Source organism: Furipterus horrens, unplaced genomic scaffold, assembly GCF_987537825.1.
Source record: "Furipterus horrens unplaced genomic scaffold, mFurHor1.1.pri manual_scaffold_6, whole genome shotgun sequence".
NCBI lineage: Eukaryota > Metazoa > Chordata > Mammalia > Chiroptera > Furipteridae > Furipterus > Furipterus horrens.
In genome coordinates, this window is record NW_028327176.1 from 168,215,053 (window position 1) to 168,238,827 (window position 23,775).

At 37.6% G+C, this 23,775-nt stretch overlaps 1 protein-coding gene and 1 non-coding gene across 3 annotated transcripts; both read right to left on the minus strand.

Moving 5' to 3' along the window:
* Nucleotides 1–1,391: 1,391 nt before the first annotated feature.
* On the minus strand, nt 1,392–23,338 carry LOC150007790 (pantetheinase-like). 2 transcript variants are annotated; one of them, XM_090280658.1, is made up of 8 exons: nt 23,193–23,338; nt 18,906–19,153; nt 17,307–17,437; nt 9,800–9,992; nt 8,856–9,150; nt 8,036–8,394; nt 2,309–2,479; nt 1,392–1,693 (listed from the first exon to the last, which is right to left on the minus strand). In XM_090280658.1, exons 2-8 carry the CDS (start codon nt 19,116–19,118, stop codon nt 1,469–1,471), a joined length of 1,587 nt encoding a protein of 528 aa, XP_090136784.1. In that variant the 5' UTR covers nt 19,119–19,153; nt 23,193–23,338; the 3' UTR covers nt 1,392–1,468. The 2 variants fall into 2 exon arrangements, with proteins under 2 accessions (XP_090136784.1, XP_090136785.1); XM_090280659.1 differs by lacking the exon at nt 1,392–1,693 and having other exon boundaries at nt 2,345–2,405.
* Nucleotides 12,298–12,399, minus strand: LOC150007791 (U6 spliceosomal RNA). Its single transcript, XR_016512082.1, has one exon. It is a non-coding gene; the product is annotated as a U6 spliceosomal RNA (small nuclear RNA).
* Nucleotides 23,339–23,775: the final 437 nt, after the last annotated feature.

Genomic DNA, 23,775 nt, shown 5'->3' on the forward strand with positions numbered 1-23,775 from the left:
TGTGTTTCACTCTAATATTTATTAGATGCTATGTTTATAGCAGTGCTGTTTACAATAGCCAAGTGCTGGAAACAGCATAAGTGCCCATCTGTAGATGAATGGATTAAAAAATTGTAGTACACTTACACAATGGAATACTATGCATCAGAAAGAAACAATTCTTCTTCTTTTGATTTTCTTTTTCAACAATTTAGAAACATAAAAATCTTTCAGAGCTCACAGGCCACACAATAACAGGTAACAAATAGGCCAAATTTGGTAAATGTCAGCTTACACAGAACCTTATTAATATGCTTACAGGCTGACAAGATAAGCAGAGTACTAAATAGGCAGTGAATCACCAGCATAAAAACCACAAAAACGTGAAGGCCCTCTACAGTTTCTAGATGTAAGCGCAGCTTCTGTCTAGGATACTTCAGTGCTAGATACCAGGTCAAAGACAATGAGCTGATGTTGAGTTTCATTGATTTTTTTCATTGAAATATGTAGGGTGGCTGAACCGCTGGAAAATGTATGTACTTGAAACAATCAGAGGTGTTATAATTTTAACAATAAATACATCACAATTGGTTTTACTGTGGCAGTCATATATCACTGTAATATTGTGTTGGGAAAAAAGGTCATATGTTTTTTTTGTGTAGAATAAAAGACACATTTTTCATTTTCACTAATAACTTTATTGGTTTGGATATTTTGAGTATGTCGGTTCTCTCCCACATGGTATAATGTTGATTTTCCTCAATTAATGTCTCGATTTGATCATTATCACTTCAACTGGTTGACTGTGGAGCATCTTCTAACAAGAGATCTCTAGCACAAAACTTCACAAAAGCACTTTTGACAAGTTTGATCAGTCACAGCACCTCCATATACTGCACAAATATTTTTTTGCATTTCAGTTTTGTTTTATATTTCTTGAAATAATAATACATAATATGCCAAAAATGTTCCATATTTTCTTTAATCTTCAATATTAAAATGGCTACACAAAAATTCACCAATTTTGATAAGCTTTTTAAAATGCACTCTGATATGACAGTTATCACAATACAATTTAACAAAATTGTTTCCAATAAAGTTAAAGACAATTAAGAGCTACAGGAGCCATCTTATGGAAGAAACCAAAAATCTTTTTGGCTGATCCAATAGTTAAGACATATACAGTGCTTTCCATGAGCCAGGAACTTGTCTCAGCACTTTAGATGTATGAACTTACTCAACCTCACCAAAAGGCTAGTACAACTCTTTTTCTCATTTTACAGATTTTTACCTTTTAAAATATTGTTACTATCTGGCTTATAGTGTCTGATGTGTCAAAAACAACAACAATATATATATATATATATATATATATATATATATATATATATATATATATATATATAATCAGTAATTTAGTTATACCAGAAGCCACAGCCATTAATATTTATTAAAATCCCAGACCCATCTTTCTTTTCTTATCCATCCATTATTTTTTAAATAGTGAAAAGAGAAAAAATGTAAAAATTATACAACTTATTAAGCTTACCATAGGTATCAAAATACGTTTTGGCATTACTCTAAGTGTTGGTGCCATGAGGTCTGATGAAACATTTGACATGTGGTCCTTTTCATACACCCTCCCAAGCAGAGTTACTCTCAAGACAGGTCCAGATGGAGGCTTCAGGCTAAACAAGCGTCCATCACTTGTCACCTAATTGAAACACAAAGAAGTTGACTGAGTCTAACTTGAAGATATACAATGCACAACACACTTTTGAATCGCAGTACAACTGGGTGAGGAAATAATAAAAGTAATGGCCAGACTCTATTCTGTCAAAAACATTTGAAATAGTACAGAGTGCAAGAAAAAATTGGAGCTGTGGAACTGGCACTGATTAATTAATTGAAATGCCTGGAATCAATATCATAGAATTTACTTATTTGAGGAAACATCCCATGAGCAGGTAAACATAAAACAATGGATTTGGGAGTATGTAAGAGAGAAACCTAGTCCTGTCAGACAAGATAAAGGTTCCTCCAGTGATCAGAAGGGATTGACTAAGGGAAGTTGGAGCTGAGTTTCCATCATCTCTGTCAATCACTCACCACGGCTCTCCAACCTGCCCATTGTCCCCAACTCCCCACAGAAGCTGTTTCTACCAGGAAAGAAGAGTGAGAGCAGAACTTGCAGGAAAAGTAAGTAGAAAAATATGGCTTTTCAAATGGAGTTTTTTACAATATTTGTAAGCACATGGGTGGGTTTTGTACTCAAAAAGTGCTTCCTCTTACATGAAATGACTTGGCAATATTAAGCAAAGATTCTTACCTGAAATTCTCCAGGTGCAAGTTGAATTTCGCTCAGCAACACCTCAGGAAAGACATACTGGGTTCCAAAAGTGCCACTGAGGGAGAACATTTCAAACCTGGTGGAAGCAGTTTCAACTAAGTCACCACAAGTGTGCAAGTTGGTCGTTTTACACTTCAACAGACTACAAATCTAGGAAAGTAAATGTGAACCATTAAGTCCTAGGAAAGTCAATTAAAACACTCTTCTGACCCTGAAAAAATGCCATTGCCCCTCTGTCTGGTAAAATAGCTATTTCCTCAACTGATTAATCTAGTTCATTGCTGAACAGATAGCTAATGCAACTAGCAATGAAAATAAAGAACTGGTGTTTTCTGCAATTCACTATCAAACAAACTAAACCATGTAATGAAAGAATCAAATCTTTGGCCCATAGCCATAAACAATTATATCCTCATTCTTCTCAGTTTAGCAATGCTTTTAATAATCAAAAGTGTTCTTTTTTCCCCCTCCTCTGGCCAGGTAGTTCAGTTAGTTAGAGCGTTGTCCCAATATGCCAAGGTTGTAGGTTTGATCCCTGATCAGGGCACATACAAGAATCAACCAATGAATGCATAAATAAATGAAACAACAAATCAATGTTTCTTTCTCTTTCTCTTTCTCTCTCCCCTTTCCTTTCTCTCTAAAATCAATAAAAATTTTCAAAAAGGGTTTCTTTAATTATTATTTTTTTGGGGATAACACTGTTTAGTAAAATTATATAGGTTTCAAGTGTACAATTCTATGATATATCATTTGTATAGTGCACTGTGTAGTTACCACCCAAGTCAAATCTTCTTCCTTGTTCAATGTTTTAAAAACACTTAATTTAGACACTAGTTTAATCTCTATCTTATTACCTATTTCACATGATAAAAGAACTTTAAAGTTGTAGAGAACCATAGAGTTAATATAGAGACAACTCCTGTGATCTGAAAATGTCACATATTTTATTTCATATCTGAGCAAAGATTGAAACAGTTATGACTTTACTGCATAGTTATACTATACTACACTATATACTACATAGCTATTTGAATGTAAATTATAAGTGTGTATCATTTTCCCATGAAGAGGGAAGTCCCCAAAATAAGAACTATATTCTTACAACTCCATCTGTACTGCATCTTTCAAGCCTATTCCAAGTCATCTTCATGTCTTGCCTGAAGAAGTAACTTCAACTGGTCTCACTGTTTCTGCTTTTTAATTTGGACAACAAGCACTTTGGGCAAATGTGTTAAAATGGGATATAAATAACTTTCAGATGAAGATAGAATAAATATATGCTTCTTTTTGTTCCTTTGAAATCCTACTAAAACTAACATTCATATTTTTAAAGATGGGAGTCCAGGAAGATAGGCCACGGCACAATTTTAGAAGCTGGAATGTTAATGCAAAAGTTGTAACTGAGTTAGCTGATCTAAGAAAACCTAGTCCTAAACCAGCAGTGAGGAAAGCCAGGAATCAACCATAAGTATCCTGCAGAATACTCCAAAGATTCCACCCCTGGGAGCACCAGGTACCTCAGGAGCTGTTAAAGTTCTGGTGGCTAAAGTAAGGGAAATTGGTGGAAAGTTGTTAAGGATGCCTCAGAAACTGAGTCTTCATCATGGGTGGGCAACTGCCCCTCCCCTATGCCAGTAAAAGACGGGGTATTTCCTTCCAGAAACAGTGAAACAGATGATGTTTAGATGGAGGTTTTAAAAGACAGAATGGAAGAGGATTACATGAATTAATCATACTGAGTGTTGGGGTCACCTCCCTTCACCACCGCCTACCCTGCAAGGTCATTCCTTCCACTTGGCTCTCTCCATGTTGTCAGCAAGGCATTTACCCTTCAGGAATAGGGTTGCCAGAAAAACACATGGGACAGGAGATCCAGTTAAATAAAGTTCAGGTAAATTAAAAATACTAAAACTTTCTGTGTCTCTCTCTTTTTTCTTGAATTGTTTTTAGTATAAGAATGTCCCAAATATCATAAGGAACATACTTACATTGTAAAATAAATATTCCTCATTCATCTGCACCTTGAATTTACTTGGCCACGCTGCATTTTTATTTGCTAAAATAGGCAACCCTATTCAGGAAGAGAATTAGAAGAATTTTGAAGCTTGAAAAAACCTGACCAACCCAAGAGGAAGCCTCTAAAGATAGTACTTGAGGAATTCCCCTAACCAAAGTCCCAGTAAATCACCCTACTCTGCAGCTTGAAATGGCAAACAAGTATTACCCACATGCTCAGAAATTTCAGTCAGTTTTTGCTGATCCAAAAGTGTCACCCTATATGTAAAAAACTACTAAACTTAACATTTTAAATTCCAAAACCTGTCTGGCACCAGTGATTTAGCCAAGGGACCATTGCTGACAAAACAACAGAGGGTTTTGTTTACTTGACAGTCCCAACATAGAAGGGACTTATCACTGCTCTTCTTCAGTGGAGCCAAGGCTCTGGTGAAGAAAGAAAAGCAAGATAAGATTGAGGGGAGAAAGAAAAAAAGAGAGAGGAAGAGCCAAGAGATTGCTGTTTTGTTGTGTAACCAACTTCTTCAGCTTAAAAATATATCACACAAAGTAAAATATATCATAAGTTTTGAATTTTCAAAACTCATATGGCAATGTAATACTGTATATATGCCCCATACATAATGCAATTAATGTCAGAATGACACAGAATATATGGTAATACTGATATGGCAATAAATATTTTTATACAAAATAATTTGTTTAATTTTCAATTGTCAGTTATTTTCTACTTGTGTTCTTGACATAATTTTTCCTCCCTTTCCTCCAGCACCTTGGAACACTGATTAGGAGTATTAATTTCTCCTGTATTTTTATCCATTTTTGTTGCTCTTTCCCTTAGGCCTGTAAAGATAACCAAGGCTCTCTCACTTACTGAAGAAACAAAAACCAAAAATAGCTTTTGTGACCATGAGAGTCTGCTTAGTTCCAGTCTCATTTCTCGTCTTTCTGTCTCAGACAACCATTTTAAAGAAGAAAAAGTCACCCATTCTTGCAATATCTTTACTTCCCATCAACTTTTGAACCTACTATAATCTTTCACTGTGTCATTATGAGCCCAGGAAATTCTACCAAAACCGCACTCCTTCATGTTAGTAATGCTAAACATATTGTATTAATACATTTTACAATTTTCTCCTTCTGAGAGTCTCTACTTCCTTCCTGTCCATGAGGATTCTCTTTTTAAGTTCTCCTTTATTTTTTAATCATATTTGCAGGTTCTTATTTTTCTGTCCATTTCGTGCCCAAACACTGGACCTCCAGTTTCCACCTCTAGACCCTGTTCTTTACTGTCAGTGGTCATCTTTGTAATGCTGTTCACTCTTGGGGCTTAACTACCATGTCTATCCTGCTGATTTTCAAAACAACATTTCTAAATCCAGTATCTCCTGTAGGCATCAGCTGCATATTTCGTAAAGACTCCAAAACCAGCACAGCCAAAGCAGAACAGAGCATCTCCCCACTGCTATCCAATTTGCTCCTTCCTGTGAGTTCTGATCTGTGAGAGCCTGACATTCACGCAGCCACTTTTCCCAGAAACCTGGCACGTCCAGACCCTGCATTCTGCTTTTTTCTTGCACATCAAACTAGCTAGTGACTAAGTTCTATTTCCAAAATATTTCCTGACTCTATACCTTGCTTTGATTCCTACTAACATAACCTTGATCCAGGTCCTAATAGGACTATTTTAATACTAATGTAACTGATCTTTTAGTCCTTAGCTCCACCATCCACAGTGCAGCCAAAATGATCTATTCAAAAGTATTACAGGTGTGACCACATCATGCCCTTGCTGAACACCTTCCAGTGGAAGAACATTACTGGCAGAATAAAGTCCAAATCTTAGGAGTGACAGGTAAGATCCTGGAAGATATGATCCTGCCACTAGGCTCATTTTCCACCAGTTCTCACTCCTATGTTATGCCTTGGTAACACCGAACTGCTTGCTCTTCCTGCGTACCTCATTCTCTCACATACCCACACCTTTGATCATGTTCTCCACTCCACCCAGAGTTCCATTCCACTCTTTTTTACCTAGGTAATAGCATGAACTTATACATCATGTTTCTAGAAACTCCCATGGATCCCCAAATTAGGCTAAGTACAACTCTTTAGTCTTCCTACAGCAAAATGTGTGTTCTATGTTCTATCACATGTCAAACTATGCTGAAATTATTTGTTCGTGTGCCTTTTTTTCCCTATTAGATTCTTCATGAGGGGGTCTAGACTTATTAATCTTCATATCATTAGGCACAGGATATATATCTGGTGTGCAGGAGGCACTTGAAAACGTTACACAGTGGGGGCAGTTCCGGCATGCAAAGGGCTTTCATTCTCACAAAAAGTGTGTACATAATCTGACATGGCATGTCTTTGATAGAGTTAAGCATAGGATGTTTGGGGGCACATAAAAGAGTACTTGACTCAGTTGTGGGGGCGGGGGTGCCACAGGAAGTGTCAGGGCAGCCTTCTTGGTGAAGACAATACCTAAAAAGAACTATGAAGGATGAGTAGAAGGGAGTGTATCGATAAAGGGAACAACCCTGTGCAAACATCCAGAGGTTCTGTAGATGCTGGCATGTTAGATGAGGAAATGTCTCAGTATGACAGGAGCCCCGGGCATGTATGGTGAAGTGAGAGACAACAGTAAAGAACAGAAAACGGCACATCAGACCCCAAGTGTTTTATGTTAAGAAATTTGATTTGCCAATGAGAAGACAGGAATAAATTTAAAGCAAGAGAATGAAATAATCAGAAATGATTTTTATAATTATGGTATAGGGAAAGGACTGGATGGAGCTGAAACTGTCAACAGGAAACTCTGCTAGGAGAATATTGCAATAATCTGCGTGAACTAGGGTTAGAGGCCATATCAAGGAAGGTAAGACCAGAATGAGAAGAACCAGAAACTTAATTTTTCTTAGGAGTTCCATCTCACAAGACTGTTATAGTTCTTCCTTTATGCTGAAGAATGTTATATAGCTGAATCTTTTCAGTAAGAAACTATTTTACTGTACATCTCAGGGATCAACTCCACATGTCTCCAGGACATACTTAGTGTCAGGCTCTTTATTCAACAAATTAGCCCTGGCTGGTGTGACTCAGTGGATAGAGTGCCAGCCTGAGAACCGAAGGGTCACTGGTTCAATGACCAGTCAGGGCATATTCCTGGGCTGTGGGCTGGGTCCCCAGTTGGGTGCACACGAGAGGCAACTACACATTGATGTTTCTCTCCCTCTCTTTCTCCTGCTCTTCGCCTCTATCTAAAAATAAATAAATAAATAATCTTAAAAAAAATAAAATAAAACAAAACTAGGTGTCAGTGAACATATAGAGAAAATGGCTAAATTTGATCAGTCAGGAAATATCAGATGTTAATCATCCATTAAAATTGCCTCTAATGTGATTATTGTATCATTTTAAACACTGGCACTGCAAAATAAATGGTCTGCTTTTCTTCAACCAGTTTAAAATTGACCATACATTTAGGATTGCACATTAGCAAATAAAAATTTAGAATGTCTAACTAAATTTGAATTTCAGATAAATAATTTTTTTTAGTATACTTATCTCCCAAAGTGGGACATACTTCTAATAAAAACAATTCATTGTATATCTGAAACTTCAATTTAACTGGGTGCCTTGTATTTTATCTGGTAATTCTTCTGCCACCAAAATAATCATTACCTGTAAATAGTAGCTTTCTTGATACGTGTATAGTCCATCAAATGCCCCTAAGGCATAAACTTCATCTGATCTCTTCTCAAACATCTTGTAGCTTAGATGACAACAAAGATTTTTCTGACAAACTGTGTAATTTCCTGAGACTCCTGTGAGTTCCAAGAAGGTGAATTTAAAAAAGACAGTGCCCTGAAATTCCTGGTTTCCCATTGAGAGTGCTTCTATGCCACTGGCATAAGAAGTCCAATTCACCACGAATGGGCGGTATGGGTGGGAATCCAATTGTGAGAGCAGGAGTTTTCCCTCCTCTGTCTTCATATCATAATGGAATGCTCTTGGAGAATCAGGTGCATAGATGCCACTTCCTGAAAGTAAAAAGTTGGAAATGACACTTGAAACAGAAAAGTGAAAAGGGATCACATGGTTGTTATTTTAAACTTATACCTCATATTAATATTTTACTCCCACTAAGGTATATATAATATTTCATTAATTTCAGTGAAATATGCTAAGGACAATAGATGATTTAAAAAACCTAGTAGACATGACACCAAAAAGCCAAGAAGAGTTTAACATAAGAAGTGGCGCATTTTGAAAGAAAAAAAAGAAAAAGAGAAAGGTGTTCATTTAAGTTGAATAAAACTAAATAAATCTCAAAACAATTTACATGAAAATTGAGTCTACAGCATGTCACCAGCTAGAGATGCAAAAATTAAGAGTTGAAACACATTGTATTAAGGAGTATATATTAGTTAGAGAATTTTTTTTTTTTTTTTTTACTTTTTGGGTTACATTAAGCCTGTAAATCTCAACAATTACACAATACCTGTAATGTTCTTTGAGGGGTGATGTGTATTGGATGCAAGGAGATTGACTCCCATGCTCAAAGCCCAAGCTGAGTGGAATTCAATAGCTGAAAAATGTGGCCAAATATTCACCCAATTTGTGGGAAACAGTATGGTGTCCACATGGAAATCCTTCACCAGAGTAACAGCAGGATCATGGAAGAGTATATCAAAGCATGTGAAAACGCCAAACCTTCCAAAAGTGGTGTTGAAAGTCACAACTTCAGCCTCCTTGGGTATGTTGAATAATTGCTCTTCACCCCAAAAAAGGTTTTGCTGCAATAAACAGAGGATGAAAAAAGGAGAAATCTCTTTTAAGAAGTTGGCCTGGATGTCACCATGTCTGAAAAAGTACAAGCTCACATGGATTGGGCAGTGTTAATTTCATCTAAGACCACTCACTAGCTTCAAAGGAAAAGTGTTACGAAATTTGAGATTACTTCAGCTAACATGAACCTTTGGTTCAATCTCCACATTTTATAGATATGTACAAGGGAATCCTTATCTGTTAAGACCTTCTTGAATCTTACAAGATGTAGGAGTAAACTAAATAATGTCTATTTGCCAAAAACACTTAACTATTTTTCTGCAGACGAAGGACTTTGTTTGCTCCTTTCTTGTCAAAACCAAGTCTGTTGTAAGGAGTTTTTTTATTCTTGCCTTGACCCTTGGCCAGAGCATGTCATTAAAAGGACAAAGTTCATGTAGGTCCTACTGATTCTCACACACTCCCAACAACACATTCCAGTAAACCTCTTGAGCCTCTCTTATGGAAGCTTTCCACACCTAATTATTACTTTCTATGTTTTGTCTCTAGTCAGCTTCTAAAGTGTGCTTATTAATACCAACAATAAGGATTTTCCCCTCTTGTCCACTCTGTTGTGTTATACATTCAGTAATTGGATTATTTTCAAATTAATTCTACCTTATGATAGCGTGCCACTAGTTTTCCTTGCGAGTCAAATACCACATCAGTGTTGTATTGGTAACGGCCATCAGAGGGACACTCAGGGTCATTGGCATTACATGGTTTCTTGTCTCCAATATTTGCCACAATGTAGATAGCGTTGTTTTTGGCAAGGCAGCTGAGTCGCTCTTGCACTGGGGTGTGGCCAAATCTGGTATGTGTTATTTGAAGAGGAAAAAATAAAACAGCTTTTAACAAAATTCAGAATGATAGCAGCCTGAACCTATTCTGTAATATATACAAAAAATAAATTCTAAATAACATAAATAAAAGAGGGATTAAAACAAAAAGCTACTTCAGAGGAGGTACATGCTTGTGGGAATTTGGTTGTAGGAAACTATTCTAGAGTAAGAGTCCAGGCTGTATTTTTTTATTCATAGCATTTATCACCATCTATAATCATATATTCATTAATGTGTTAATCATACAGTGTGTGTCACATCTTATAGATTATGAGGCAAATATACACATCTCCTATTCACTGAACCCCTACCTTGCATTAAAAAATATTTTGAATGAAAGGAGGGTAACTTAGAAGGAGGATTCTAGGAAGATGGCAGAATTGGAAGCATCGGGAGTCTATCCCTCCACATAGATAACAATTGCACTTGCAGGATCTGATATAACTAGTTTAAAACTCCAGAGTGTATTTGAAGGCTTGAAACTTCCAGGGGAAGTCTTGGAAGGAAAATTGCAGTTAATTTTAGTCAATTTTAGCTCTTTGCTCAGCAATGACACCCATGTCCCATCCCTACCCCAGCCCCGTGGCAGACAGCCATGCCGGTGTTCCTGGAGCATCTTGCAGGCAGCTTGTGGGAGCAGAGTGAGCAGTAAGCCCCTTCTTTTCCAAATATTTGGAATCTGTGTTCTGACCTTTGGTAACTGCTTCTGGCATGTAGATGAAGATTCTAGGGCAGGCAGCCATTGTTGCACTCCACACACACATTGCAGTTCTATCCCCATCTTGTGGAAGTGACTTCTAGGGGGTTTATAAGGTCTTCTCTCACCCTCTTTTTGGGTGCCATACGTTTAAGGACTAGGATGTAAAAAAGCAATCACATATATAGGAGAATTTAGAAAGTCGCCACGCATGCCCAGGAAAAGACGCAGCTAACAACAAACCTGAAAAGATTTTAAGAGATTCAAGCTTACACCAAGCACAGAAACAGCCTACAACAATCAAAATGAACAAAGGAACAAATGGTACAAAATCCTGAGGAAGGGGGAAATTTTGATTTTGAATTATCACATGGTAAGAATCAAATGTCAACTTATCCATAAAAAAAATCACAAGGAATACAAATTAAGAGGAAACATATGGCCTGTTTGAAGGAAAAACTAAACCATCAGAAACCATCCCGGAGAAAACTCAGACGTCATACTTCTGGGTGTAACTTTTGCTGTTTGAGATGCAGCGGCAAAACCGGCACAAGTTTCTTTTTTCCACTTCCTAATTTTGTAATTGGAAGATTGGTTTCTGCTGTAGCTCTTAGCAACCTCAGCATGAGATTTTATACAAGATTATTTCATCAGCAAACAGAGACAATATTAAAATATTACTTTTTTCTTTCCAATTTGGATGCCTTTTATTTCTTTTTCTTCTCTAATTGCTCTGCCTAAGACTTTCAGTACTATGTTAGATGGGAATGTTGATAGTGGGCACCCTTGTCTTGTTCATGATCTTGGAAAGAAAGTTTCAAACTTTCACTGTTGAATATGATGTTGGGTGTGGGCTTGTCATATATAATCTTTATTATGTTGAGGTGTTCCTTCTACACCTACTTTGTTGAGAGTTTTTCTCATGAAAAAAATGTTGAATTTTGTCCAATGCTTTTTCTGCATATATTGAGGTGATCATATGATTTTTAGTTTTTATCCCATTAATGATGTATTGTATTTTTTGAATGTGTATGTTCAACCACCATGGCATCCCAGGGATAAATCCCATGTTACATAGCCTATGACCTTTTTAATGTGCAGTTAAATTTATTTTGCTGGTATTTTGTTAAAATTTTTTTGCATCTATATTCATTGGGGATACTGACCTGTAGTTTTCCTTTCATGTGGTATTCTTAACTGACTTTGGTATCAGAGTAATGCTGACCTCATAAAATGAGTTTGGAGGTGCTCCTTCCTTTTCAACTTCTGTAAGATTTTGATATGGATTGTCATTAATTCTTCTTTAAATGTTTGTTAGTATTCACCTGTGAAGCTCTTTGGTCCTGGACTGTTTTTCTTGGGGAAGGTTTTGGTTATTGATTCAATCTCCTCACTCATTATTGATCTTTTCAGATATTTTATTTATCATAATTTAGTCTTCGTAGGTTTTCTGTTTCTAGGAATTTATCCATTTCTTCTAAGTTGTCTAATTTGTTGGCATGTAATTGTTCACAGTAGTCTTTTATGGTGTTTTGCATTTCTGTAGTATCTATTGTAATGTCTCCTCTTTCATATCTAAAAATATAGAATGCTTCAGTAATTCCCATCATCTTTGCACAGGGCCATGCCTATCTTCTCTGTATCATTTCAGTTTCAGTATGTGCTTCCCAAGTGAGCACAGGAGTTATTGCTTAATGGGTATAGAGGTTGAGTTTTGCTAGATAAAGAGTTCTGGAGATGAGTGATGGTAATGGTTGCACAGAAATATGAATGTAATTAATAGTTGTCGGCAGCCGTCCGTCTCGAGAGACGATGGTGTAGCTTCTTAAGAGTCTATCTGCACCGCCGAGAATGGCTGTGCAGTCCAACTCGGGAGTGACACGGTATCTGTCTCCTCCCATGTTGAATCGACATCTTGCGATGATGCTGGAGTGTCCTCTCCAGTGAAGCTGAAGCTACAGAGCCTGGGCAGGGTGATATGGAGGGTCTGCTGTTGCCCATGCAGCAGACCCCCCCTCTCTTCGCAGCTGAAGGGTCTAAGGGAAAGACGGAGTCAATACAGCTTGGCTTCAGGTGCGCCGCAGGAGTTGCCGGTGATGACTACAACGTCAAACCGCCTTAGGGACTCCGGCTCCGGATTTTCTGTCGGGGTTTACTCCTTTAGCCTTTCCCCTGAAGAGGTATGCCGCAAGGCAGCAGAGGTTTTTTGGAGTCAGAGTTTTCCTTCTCTGATGTGCCCTGACTGGAAGATCGAACCAGCGACACTTAGCTCGCAGGCCGACGCTCAATCCACTGAGCCAAACCAGCCAGGGTGTAATTAATACCAATGACTGTATATTTGAGAATGGTCAAGATGGTAAATTTTATGTTATACATAAAACAATAAAACATTGAGAAACTTTTGGAGGGAAGAAAAGAGAACTCTTACTCAGGAAACTAGTGAATCTTCAGGAAAGAAAATGGTAAGGGACAATTAAAAGGTGCATTCGGAGTCATAGGAGATAAATTCTACACAAGGGGCCAAGAAACCTGTTCAAAATTTAATACACAAGGAGGTGCCATTGATAAAGCTCTGAGGACAGAAGTAACATGATCTAAATCTTCTTTAAGTTCAGTAGGACGTCACAGTATAGAATGTGCTGGAATGTTTAGAGGCTAAATGTAGGGAAATCATTAGGAAGCTGTTTCAATAGGTCACATTAGAGACCACATGAGTTGAGGAGTGCCAGCGGTCTGGAAAGATGGGAATACTGGAACATTTGTTAATGCTTGATTCCTTTATTTTTATCATTTTACCAGTAGTTGTCCTAGGAAAACAACTTAAATGCAATTTTGAAAAGTGAGACCTCAGAATATGTAATAGCCATATTTATTCTGCATTGGCACAACACTAAATAATAATACTAGGTTATTGAATAGCTGAGAAGGCTAAGTGTTAAATGAATGAAAATGTGGTGCCATCTGCTGGCAATAATAATAAAAGCTTTCTTTGAATATCAAATCTAGATAATTAAATCTACAAATTGGCACAAAACCATAGCAATCATCTGCAAAACATGTCCTTATAAAAGACCAAGAAGGATGAAAAAACACATATAAAATATTATTTTAGTGCACTACGTAAGTGACCATTTGATAGTTTTTTCCCCTCATTTGCTTCAATTATATACAAAATGCACAAATATAAAGACAAGACATTGAATCACTTGAAACATATTTACCCCAAGGCTTTCCAGCCCACCTGAAGTGGTAGAATAGGTAAATAAAATAGAAGCCTGGTGTTTTGTATTTCTGAAACAGTCCTGATTACATATTTTCTTCCTATTGCTATTAATCTTAAAAGTGTTTCATATATTCTAACATATTTCCATTTAAACTGCATTTCTCAGACTATGTGCTATAGCCAGAAAAGTCTCCAAAAATTCTTTCTTTGTTAAATCCCATGTCTTGATTTGGAGTTTAAAAATGCACTTCATTAATATGAACCTGTAATCTGCCTGTCATTTAAACTATAATATGACATATTGCAGAGAGCTCTGTCTTAGTGCTATTGGGAACAGAAGAAGGAAGTGACACAGAACAATTAAAATGTATTTCCTAAGACTTGTTTCGAAGTGTTCAGCCTCAAAGTACAATGTAAAAAAATTATTAATTATTGGAGAAGACATCCACTAACTTATAGTAAGTGCACATTAAATCTTCAACAAATACTTGCTGAATTTTTACCACACAAAGCACCACGCTAGGTATGTGAGTGCCCGAGGAAAGGACATCCAGGGCAGAGCTGTCCAAGTGCACAGTGTGGGAGATACTGAAGTGTAACATATGGTGGGTGCACTTCAAAATCATTTCATCTTCCCAGAGAAATCATATGTGCACACAAAACCGTGAACTAACAGTACAGACAATATGCAATCAAATATCAAGATGCTTTTTTATACAAGTCAGCTAACTAAGCAAGCTTTTTTTTTTTAACTTAATGAACTAATGATTGACTCTTCAGTTTTTAAGCCAGTTCACCTTGACCATAGGTGTAGCTAGTCATTGTTTTGAAAGATGCCCCTTATGCAAGGATTCCTACCCACGCACATAGTGGCATTCCTGGTACACAAGAATTAGTCAGTAAAAAAATGTTAAAAAAGTAAATTCATATTTGGTCTTGTTATTGAACATAGGTTGTCTCTCAAGAAGTCTGTAAGCTCTCTTCTACAAAAAAATGAAAGCTTTGAAGCCAACTTGTTTCTCTCTAAGCTTCTCAGGAACTCTCAAAACTACATTGCATGTCCAGTTGTAATTATTAGCCCATCACCATGGTGCCTTGTAACAACTCCTTCCTCTACCTTATTCAGGTGGCTTCCAGTTTGTTTTTATATCTAAACTGTCCTATTCTTTAATTTTATAATATTTAGTAAGAAACCTCAAATCCTTCTGGAAGCATGTGAAGTATAAATGTTAAATAAATGAAAAAAAGGAACATGATAAGGCCTTGTTCCCATAGCATTCAGGCTGACTGTTGGAATAGGCACCAAAAAAAGGTTGGTGAGTTTGAGGAAAGAAAGCAATGGACTCAGTGAATATTTCATCCATATTCAACAAGACATGCTATCTGATTGTATGCAAAGAATAAAGGACCTTAAGGCCTCTTTTTCTCTCACATCCTACATCTAATCTTTCAGCAAAACCTGTCAGAACTCCTTTCAAACTGTGTTCAGAATCTGGTCATTTCTCAATACTCAATCTTCTACCATCTTGGTCCAAACACCATGATCTCTTTGCCTAGATCGGGGCAACAGCCACTGTATTCTACTCTCTACACTCTCTGCTGAAGAGGTCTTTATAAAACTTAAGTCAGAACAGGTCATTTCTCAACTTAAAACTCTTTAATAGCTACCTCTTGCTCAAACGACAAAGTCATCATCATGGCGCACAAATCCTTATGCAGTCGGGCCCTTTCTCTCTGCCTCCGTCTCCCTCATCTCTCTCCCTTCTTGGTATCAACTCCAACCACACTAACCATCCGCTGTTCTGCTATCATGCCAGACACACACTCTGATCTCAGCATCCTGGTATTTAGAATTCCCTTGGCCTGAAATGCTCTTTTCTCAGATACTTATATGACCTATATCTTCACTTCCTTTAAGTCTTTGCTTAGATGTCACCATGAAGTCCTCGATGACCTAAAATTTAAGCCCCACACAGTCACCATATTCACCTTTCCTGCTTAATTTTTTCATTACATTTGCCTCCATCTCATATCATAATAGGTAGAGAAACAATAAATGATAATAAGTCAATAGATATTATCTGTTTTTTCAAATGATTATCTCCTCACACTAGATTATAAATTCCAAGGGGACAGAGACTTTTTAAACTTTAATCTTTATTATATTTTTTTCCATTACCATTCATGCTTCTTACCCCTCCCTTCCCCCCAGCAGTCACCACACTGTCGTCCATGTCCGTGAGTCCTTTTTCCTGGCAATAACAGGTGCTCAAAAAAACCAAACAAACAAACAAACAAAAAACCAATTATCAGATAAATGACTGAAGGCAAGGAATGGGGATGGAATTGGTTGATGGAAAACATAAATATAAAATCAGACTCATTGAAATAAAACATCCTGGTGGAGACCTCTGTAAATTTGGTTCTATGGAAAAGCCATTAAGAACCAAGTGAAGTCAGTTTATAATGGAAATGATAACAGAATACTTGCCTTTTAGAAACTGAAGAACTAAAATGAGAAATGGCTAAATTAGAAATAATTATGATACAATTAAATATGAATGAAGTAAATAATTAAGATAAATAATATTGAAGTTTTTAAAAATCAAGGTGTTTCTATAAGCAGTTATAATAATTACCTTGTGTGGTTTTGAGAGCAATTCAAAATGAGGAATTCCTATAATTTTAACAATAGTACATTTGGAAAGAAGTGCATTAACTGGCATGATTCTCTTAGATGTGTAACATATTGTTTTGCTTGTATTAAAAGTAGTGCTACTTTCATTACAATTCCTATTTCTTCTAGACTAAACTTGTTTTAAACTACTTATTTTTGCTATATCACCTCCCAGGTTGACAATTAGCTTAAGCTTTAAGAATTTTATATACAGTAACCTCATCAACTATGTTATGGATGAGAAAGAAAAAATTTTAATCCTAAACTGACATGTGACACTGTTTTGCTATTTGCTCAGACATTTTTCAAATTACAGACCCAACAGGGAAACAATTTTTCTGTTCACTAGTAAGAAGTCAGGAGACTAGAGTTTTGATATGTTTCTCCCACTAACCAGCTACCCCATGACCCTAAGCAAGTTACACTATCATCTTTCCAGATTTGGTCCCTCAGTGGAAATTCACATTGAATGTGTTGATTTCTGTGTGACCTCCCAGCACTGATTTCTGTGATCTTATTATACGTATTTACTTTTCTACTAAATGTATCCAGATGAGATGAAAAATCATGAAACCATCCTGAAACTTAGAGTTCATAGTGGATCTTAGGCAATCGTTTTCCACAAAATTGGTCCAAGTGAAGTAAACTCACGTTCATGATTGAATATTTTACAATCTGTGTTTTACCTGTTGGGATGATTACAAGGGATCCAGTTCACTTGGGGGTCTGGTATATCCTCCAGGTATGGGTAGATAGATAACCTTTTCAAGGTCATGCCATAAATACCATATTCCGGAGTCACAATAATATGTGCACCCTGTTAAAAATATAGCTTAATTAAAATATTTCTCAAATAAGCAAACAATCAAAGAGGGGCTGGCAGGAGGACCTGAGGAATTGAGTGACTGAGAAACAACCATCTGGGTTGTTTTTTCCCTTTCAATCTTATTTCTCTGTTTTCTTTCTTTCCTTATTATTATTACCATTATTTTTTTGCCCAACCACTTTCACTTTCTAGTCCTGATGTCAACCTTTATTTATAATTTTTTCATTTTTTTCTAAACATGAATAGCTCTCCAGGCTATTCACAAGCTTACCATCTACTGGAGTTGTTAAGTATAAACCTAGCTCTTCCCCCCAAACACCCCCCCCGCCCTGAACTTAGACAGACTGTTTTGCCTGCATGTGTGGGATTAATTTAGCACTCAAACTCTGTTTCACTTCTCCTTTGCTCCAGGCTTTCCTGCTCCATACCCTGCAAATGTGATTCCAACTTTTCAGGAAGAGGGGACACAGAGGTGCAACCTGAGCTAACCTGAGCCACTTTGGGTGGGATAGTCATCCTCAAAGTTGAATTGTGTATATATAAGAATGTATATTGATAGACATATATTATACATACATATATTGTATGTATGACACTTTATATATCTCTTGTACATGCCTGAGTTATGAATATCTTATTTAAACCATATTCATTCAAACCACATACTTAAACTTAACCCTCCATTTAACTCAAGGACCTACTATGCATTAACATGTATACTTTTTACAAATTGGTAGTTATAGAATAGCCTCAGAGATATAAATTACAGCACAGGGAATATAGTCAATAATATTGTAATACATGTGTGGGGCCAGGTGGGTACTTGATATACATGGGGAACAATTCTGTACAGTACATGGCTTTCTAACCACTGTTCTGAAATTTATACAGAATAATACTGGATGTAAACTGTAATTGAAAGATAAAAAATTTTAAATTAAAAATAAAAACCATATATACTTTTATCTGTAATTAAAATGAGGTATGAAGTATACTGTTAAGTAATTTGCAACTTCAGTTCGTTTGGTGTTATGAATTAACTCCCAAACCTGCACACTCTTAAGAGAACAAAAGTACACCCAAGGCCACTAATACTCTAAAAATATTACCTGGCCTCTGACCCATTAAATCTCCACCCTTCATCTGCAGCAGAAAAGAGCAACAAAATTCTTGAATTTACACAATTTCCTCAAATATCTGTTGCTCCCGAGTGATAAACAAGCCATTTTTTAAAAACTTTGTCTCCTTATTAGGGAAGTAATCATGTCCTTTCTCTAATAATTTGGTGAAGGAGATTGGAGTAGGATTGTAAAAGAAAAGCTCTTGGCTACCCTGACATACATCTTTACATATGTTAACACATATGTAATTATATATGAAACTGACCCTGACAGTGACTCTGTCTCTTGGGACCCCACTTTTTCACTTTATAGAAGCCAGCACACTCAAGAAGTGGTACCTGTTTGGCTGCTGCTGTGATCGCTCCCTCCAAAACATCCAGATTTCTGTTCATAAATACCAAAGCCTCTTCATGGGAAACTGGTGTTAGAGTATCATTAGGCGATATCACTGCATGCTCATAAACAGCTGCAATAAAGGTGTCCAGGGAGCTGGCTTTTATGACACAGAAAACTGAAATTGCCACCGAAGCCAGCAGCTGAGAAGGAATCATGCTGAAGTCCAGACGGTTGAAAAACAGAGCAAGCCCTGAGATGTACAGAGGGAAACTACAATAAATCACATGGTTCTCAGGACTTAGTACTCGAAGAACAAATCACAACATATAAAGTTAAGAAAACATTATGGTTTTACATCACAGACATATTGTAAATAAATTTTATATGTCGCTCCTTATTGCATTCCTGAGGCCTGTGAGGAGAGGATTATTCAGGCTTCTTGCTGTGTGGAAGACTGTCTTCTCCCTGTGTGCATGCCTGAGGCCAAATTCCCCTTTTATAAAAATTTCGGTCACCGAATTTACTGCCCAGGCTACTCCAGAATCACTTCATCTTAACTAATTCCATCTGAAACTATATACTTCCAAATAAGGTAACATTCCAAAGGACAGGTGTTTAAGACTTAAATGTGAATATTTGTTTATTTATTTAAAGTATATTTTATTGATTATGTTGTTACAGTAGTCCCAATTTATTTTTCCCTTTGCTCCGCTCCACCCAGTACCCCTTACCTCCAGCAATCCCACCCCCCTTAGTTCATGTCCATGGGTCAAGCATATAAGTTCCTTTGTTTCACCCTTTCCTATATTATTCTTAACTTCCCCCTGTCTATTTTGTATTTACCAATTATGCTTCTTAATCCCTGCACCATTTCCCTTTACTCCCCCTTCCCCCTCCCAGCTGATAACCCTCCAAATGATCCCCATACTATGAATCTGTTCCTATTCTGGTTTGCTTAGTTGGATTTTGTTTTTAGTTTTTAGATTCAGTTACTCATAGTTGTGAGTTTGTTGTCATTTTAATGTTCATAATTTTGACCTCCTTTTTCTTAAGTAAGTCCCTTTGACATTTCATATAATAATGGCTTGGTGATGATAAACTCCTTTAGCTTTACCTTGTCTGGGTAATACTTCATCTGCCCTTCCATTTTAAATGATAGCTTTGCTGGATAGAATAATCCTGGTTGTAGCTCCTTGCTTTTCATCACATTGAGTATTTTTTGCCATTCCCTTCCTGCCTGCAAAGTTTCTTCTGAGAAATAAACTGATAGTCTTACAGGCACCCCTTTGTAGGCAACTCTCTGCTTTTCTCTTGCTGCTTTTAAGATTCTCTCTTTATCTTGAACTTTTGGCATTTTAATGATGATATGTCTTGGTGTGGTCCTCCTTGGGTCTAGCCGGTTTGGGTCTCTCTGTGCTTCCTGGACTTGTATGTCTATTTCCCTTGCCAAATTTGGGAAGTTTTTCTTCATTATTTTTTCACATAAATTTTTGATTTCTTGCTCTTCCTCTTCTCCTTCTGATACCCCTATGGTTTGGATGTTGGCACGTTTAAAGTTGTCCCAGAGGTTCCTAAGCCTCTCCTCCTTTTTTTTCAGTTCTTGTTTCCTCATTCGGTATCAGTTGACTGTTTTTTCTTCCTTATGTTCCAAATCATTGATTTGAACCTCCGTTTCCTTCCCTTCATCATTGGTTTTGTGTGGATTTTCCTTCATTTCGTTTAGCATAGCCTTCACTTTTTCCCTTATGTGTTTGCTGTACTTAAGCATATCTGTCAAGCCTGTGAGCATTTTTATCACCAGTGTTTTGAACTCTACATTTGTTAGGTTGGCTATCTCCTCATTGCTTAGTTCTCCCCCTGGAAACTTTTGGGCCATACCTTTCTGGCTCCTCATCTTGACAGGCTCCTGTGTTTGTTTGCCTCTGTGTCTTAGGTAGAGCTGTTGCACCTGTGATGTTTAAGGGGTGGAGCCTTAGCTATTTGTTAGTATAGGGTGACCTGTTTCACCACGTTGTGATGCTGTATGGGGGGAGGGGTCTGAGAGTAAGCAATGCCGCCTGCTCAGCACTCGCCCCTCTTCCAGGCACCCCTCCCACTTCCGTATGGGCCTGGCTCCTCTGTAGCTGTTGCCCTGGCCGTCGTTCCCAGGGTGGGTGGGTCTGCAGACAGTCTAGGACTGTGAGGGCCCTTTAAACAAGCAGACTCTGTTGAGAGATTGGCGATTTCTTCCTCTGCCCCAACCCCCACTGGTTTGCACAGTCAGAAGCAATGAGGCTTTATTTTCCCCTGCTCTGGGACCATAGGCTGCATGGTCTGATCTGGTGCTGGGAGTGCTCCCCAGGTGTCCCTCCCAACTCTTTAGAATGTGTGATCATGCTTTCTGCCAGCCTGCTGCTACCACTCCCACTGCTGACGCATCTACTGCCACCAACGCACCGCGTCCTCTGGGCCCCGGCTCCACCCCTTCTACCTGTCTGGATGAGTATTTCTTCCTTATTTCTTTGTTCATTGGACTTCCATGCAGCTTGATTTTCTGGAACTTCTGGTTGTCTCTAGTTTTGAGGTAGTTGTATTCCTTCTTAGTTGTGGAGGGAGACTCAGTGTGTCTGTCTAAGCCTCCATCTTGGCCGGAAGTTAAATGTGAATTTTTAGATTCATATGTTTTAGAACTTCAATGCATAGCAGTATATGTGAATAATCTGAAAGCAAATAGCTTTACAACTTTGACATTATTATTACTATAATTTTATCATCATACAAATATTTAAATGCTATACTTTATTCACTTTTGTTTCCTCAAAATGGGAAGCCAGTACAAAGAGGAATACAAAAAGGTCATTGGTATATAAAAATTACCTTAAAATTTAATGGCTTTGAACAGCAAGCATTATCTCACATTTCTTGTGTGTCAGGAATCCAGGGGAAGCCTAGGTAAGTGCCTCTTTCACAAGACTGTAATCAGGCTTCGGGTAAGGGTGGCACTGACCTCAAAGCTTGGCATAGCAAGCATTCAGTTCTAAGCTCCAGGATCACTCATTCACTCACATTGCCCATGGCAAGCCTTAGGTCCCCATCAACTCTTGCCCAGAGATGTGTGTTCCTTGTTTCAGGCCCTGCTAAAAGGCAGCTCACATGATTTTATCTGGCTGCCCTCAGAACCAGAGAGCAAGAGAACCCACCCAAGACAGAAGCCATATTCTCTTAGTTAATTCAATATGGGAAGTATTGCCTCTTCACTCCAGTGATAGTCTCTTCATTAAAAGCAAGTCAGTAGTTCCAGCCCAGGCTTGACAAGAGGGGATGACTCAGGGCCTGAATGAGGCAGGAATTATTGGGGACTATTTTAGAGGCTTCAGACCTGTAGGGTTAATAGGGAAATATAAATAATGACATGGGGAACAAGAGTAAAAACTAAAGAGAGAAATGGCGATAGAAGAGAAAATAATAGAAAAAGGTTTATAGATTTTGATATGAAAAAAGTAGGCAAAATTTTTTTCAGTTCCAAATTAAGTATAATTTTTAAAATATTTATAAAACTACTATTTATGATTATCCATTTCATGTCTAGATTTTATTTTGGATGATTTTTAAAAAATTGTTTATTTATTTTTAGAGAGAGGGGAAAGGAGAAAGAGAAGGAGAGAGACATCACTGTGTGGTTGCCTCTCAATTGTGCCCCCAGCTGGGGACCTGACATGCAACCTAGTCATGTGCCCAGACTGGGAATCGAACCAGTAACACTTGGTTTGCAGGCCAATGCTCAATCCACTGAGCCACAGCAGCCATGTAGGTGGTGTTTTTATAGTTCAATTTGCAGATGGGTGTGTCTGACTTTTTTACTTCAGTACTACAATAAATTTCTTTTGTGTCTACCAAAGTAACAAGAGGCTGTGGTTGCCTAGCCGTTGTGAGTCTATAGCAAACACCTGGTCCCTCTACTTGCTATTCTACTTTTGGTTTTCCATTCCCAGGAGGGTGGGGATCCACATACTCCACAATGAGATGTAATTGTTACATAACAATTTATAAAAGGAAGCTCTTCAATAAAAATTTAACTGGAACGAGTTACCAAGAGGTTAAAAAAATGACTTGCTAGATGTTAAAAATATTAAATAAGAAACTCTCCTTGGGTCCCCAGTGTGACACAGAAAGAGCTTAGAAGCTATCCTTCCCATCTTCACAGGAAGAATAAAGCTGAACAACTGAAAATTAATAAAATTTCTTAGGTATGGCAGAGAACTGAGGTCACAGAACAAATTACTGCCCCCAAAGTGGGGAGACAGGCTTACCTATAGCGGAAGTCCACTGTTGGAGTCAGTACTGCTGTTAACATAAAAAATTTCCAAACCTGTAGAGGATTCTTCTGAGTTTATTTGAGCCAAAGTTGGTGACAATTGCCAGGAAGCAAGATCTCAAATGCTCTGGTGAATGAGCTTTGCAGTTTTTGTTTGGAATTAAGGAGTGGCTGTAAGGAAGATTACATGAAGGTGGGAGAAAGCCAGGCAGGGATTGGTTCACAATAGTTCATGTGCTCCCTTGAGGGTGGTTTTGATTAGAAGGTCTCAAAAGAAGTGTTTCAAAGGTGTGTTAACCTAGACTCATAGAAATGATGGGCGGATCTGCTTAAAATAAAGACAAACCTGTTACTAAAGCAGTTTTATTACATGGGTGTCACTACTCACCATGACCTACCTAGTTAGGAATTAATGAGCACATATCCCTGTGAGGTTATGTTCCACAGAACCTCTTTTTCCTCCACACTGGGATGTCATTGATGAATTGCTAGAGGCTTAGTGTGGATCAACTTGAGAGTTAAAAATGAGGGGAGTTCCACTCTCACGAAGGCTCTTGCACTTCTCTGAGTTTTACCTC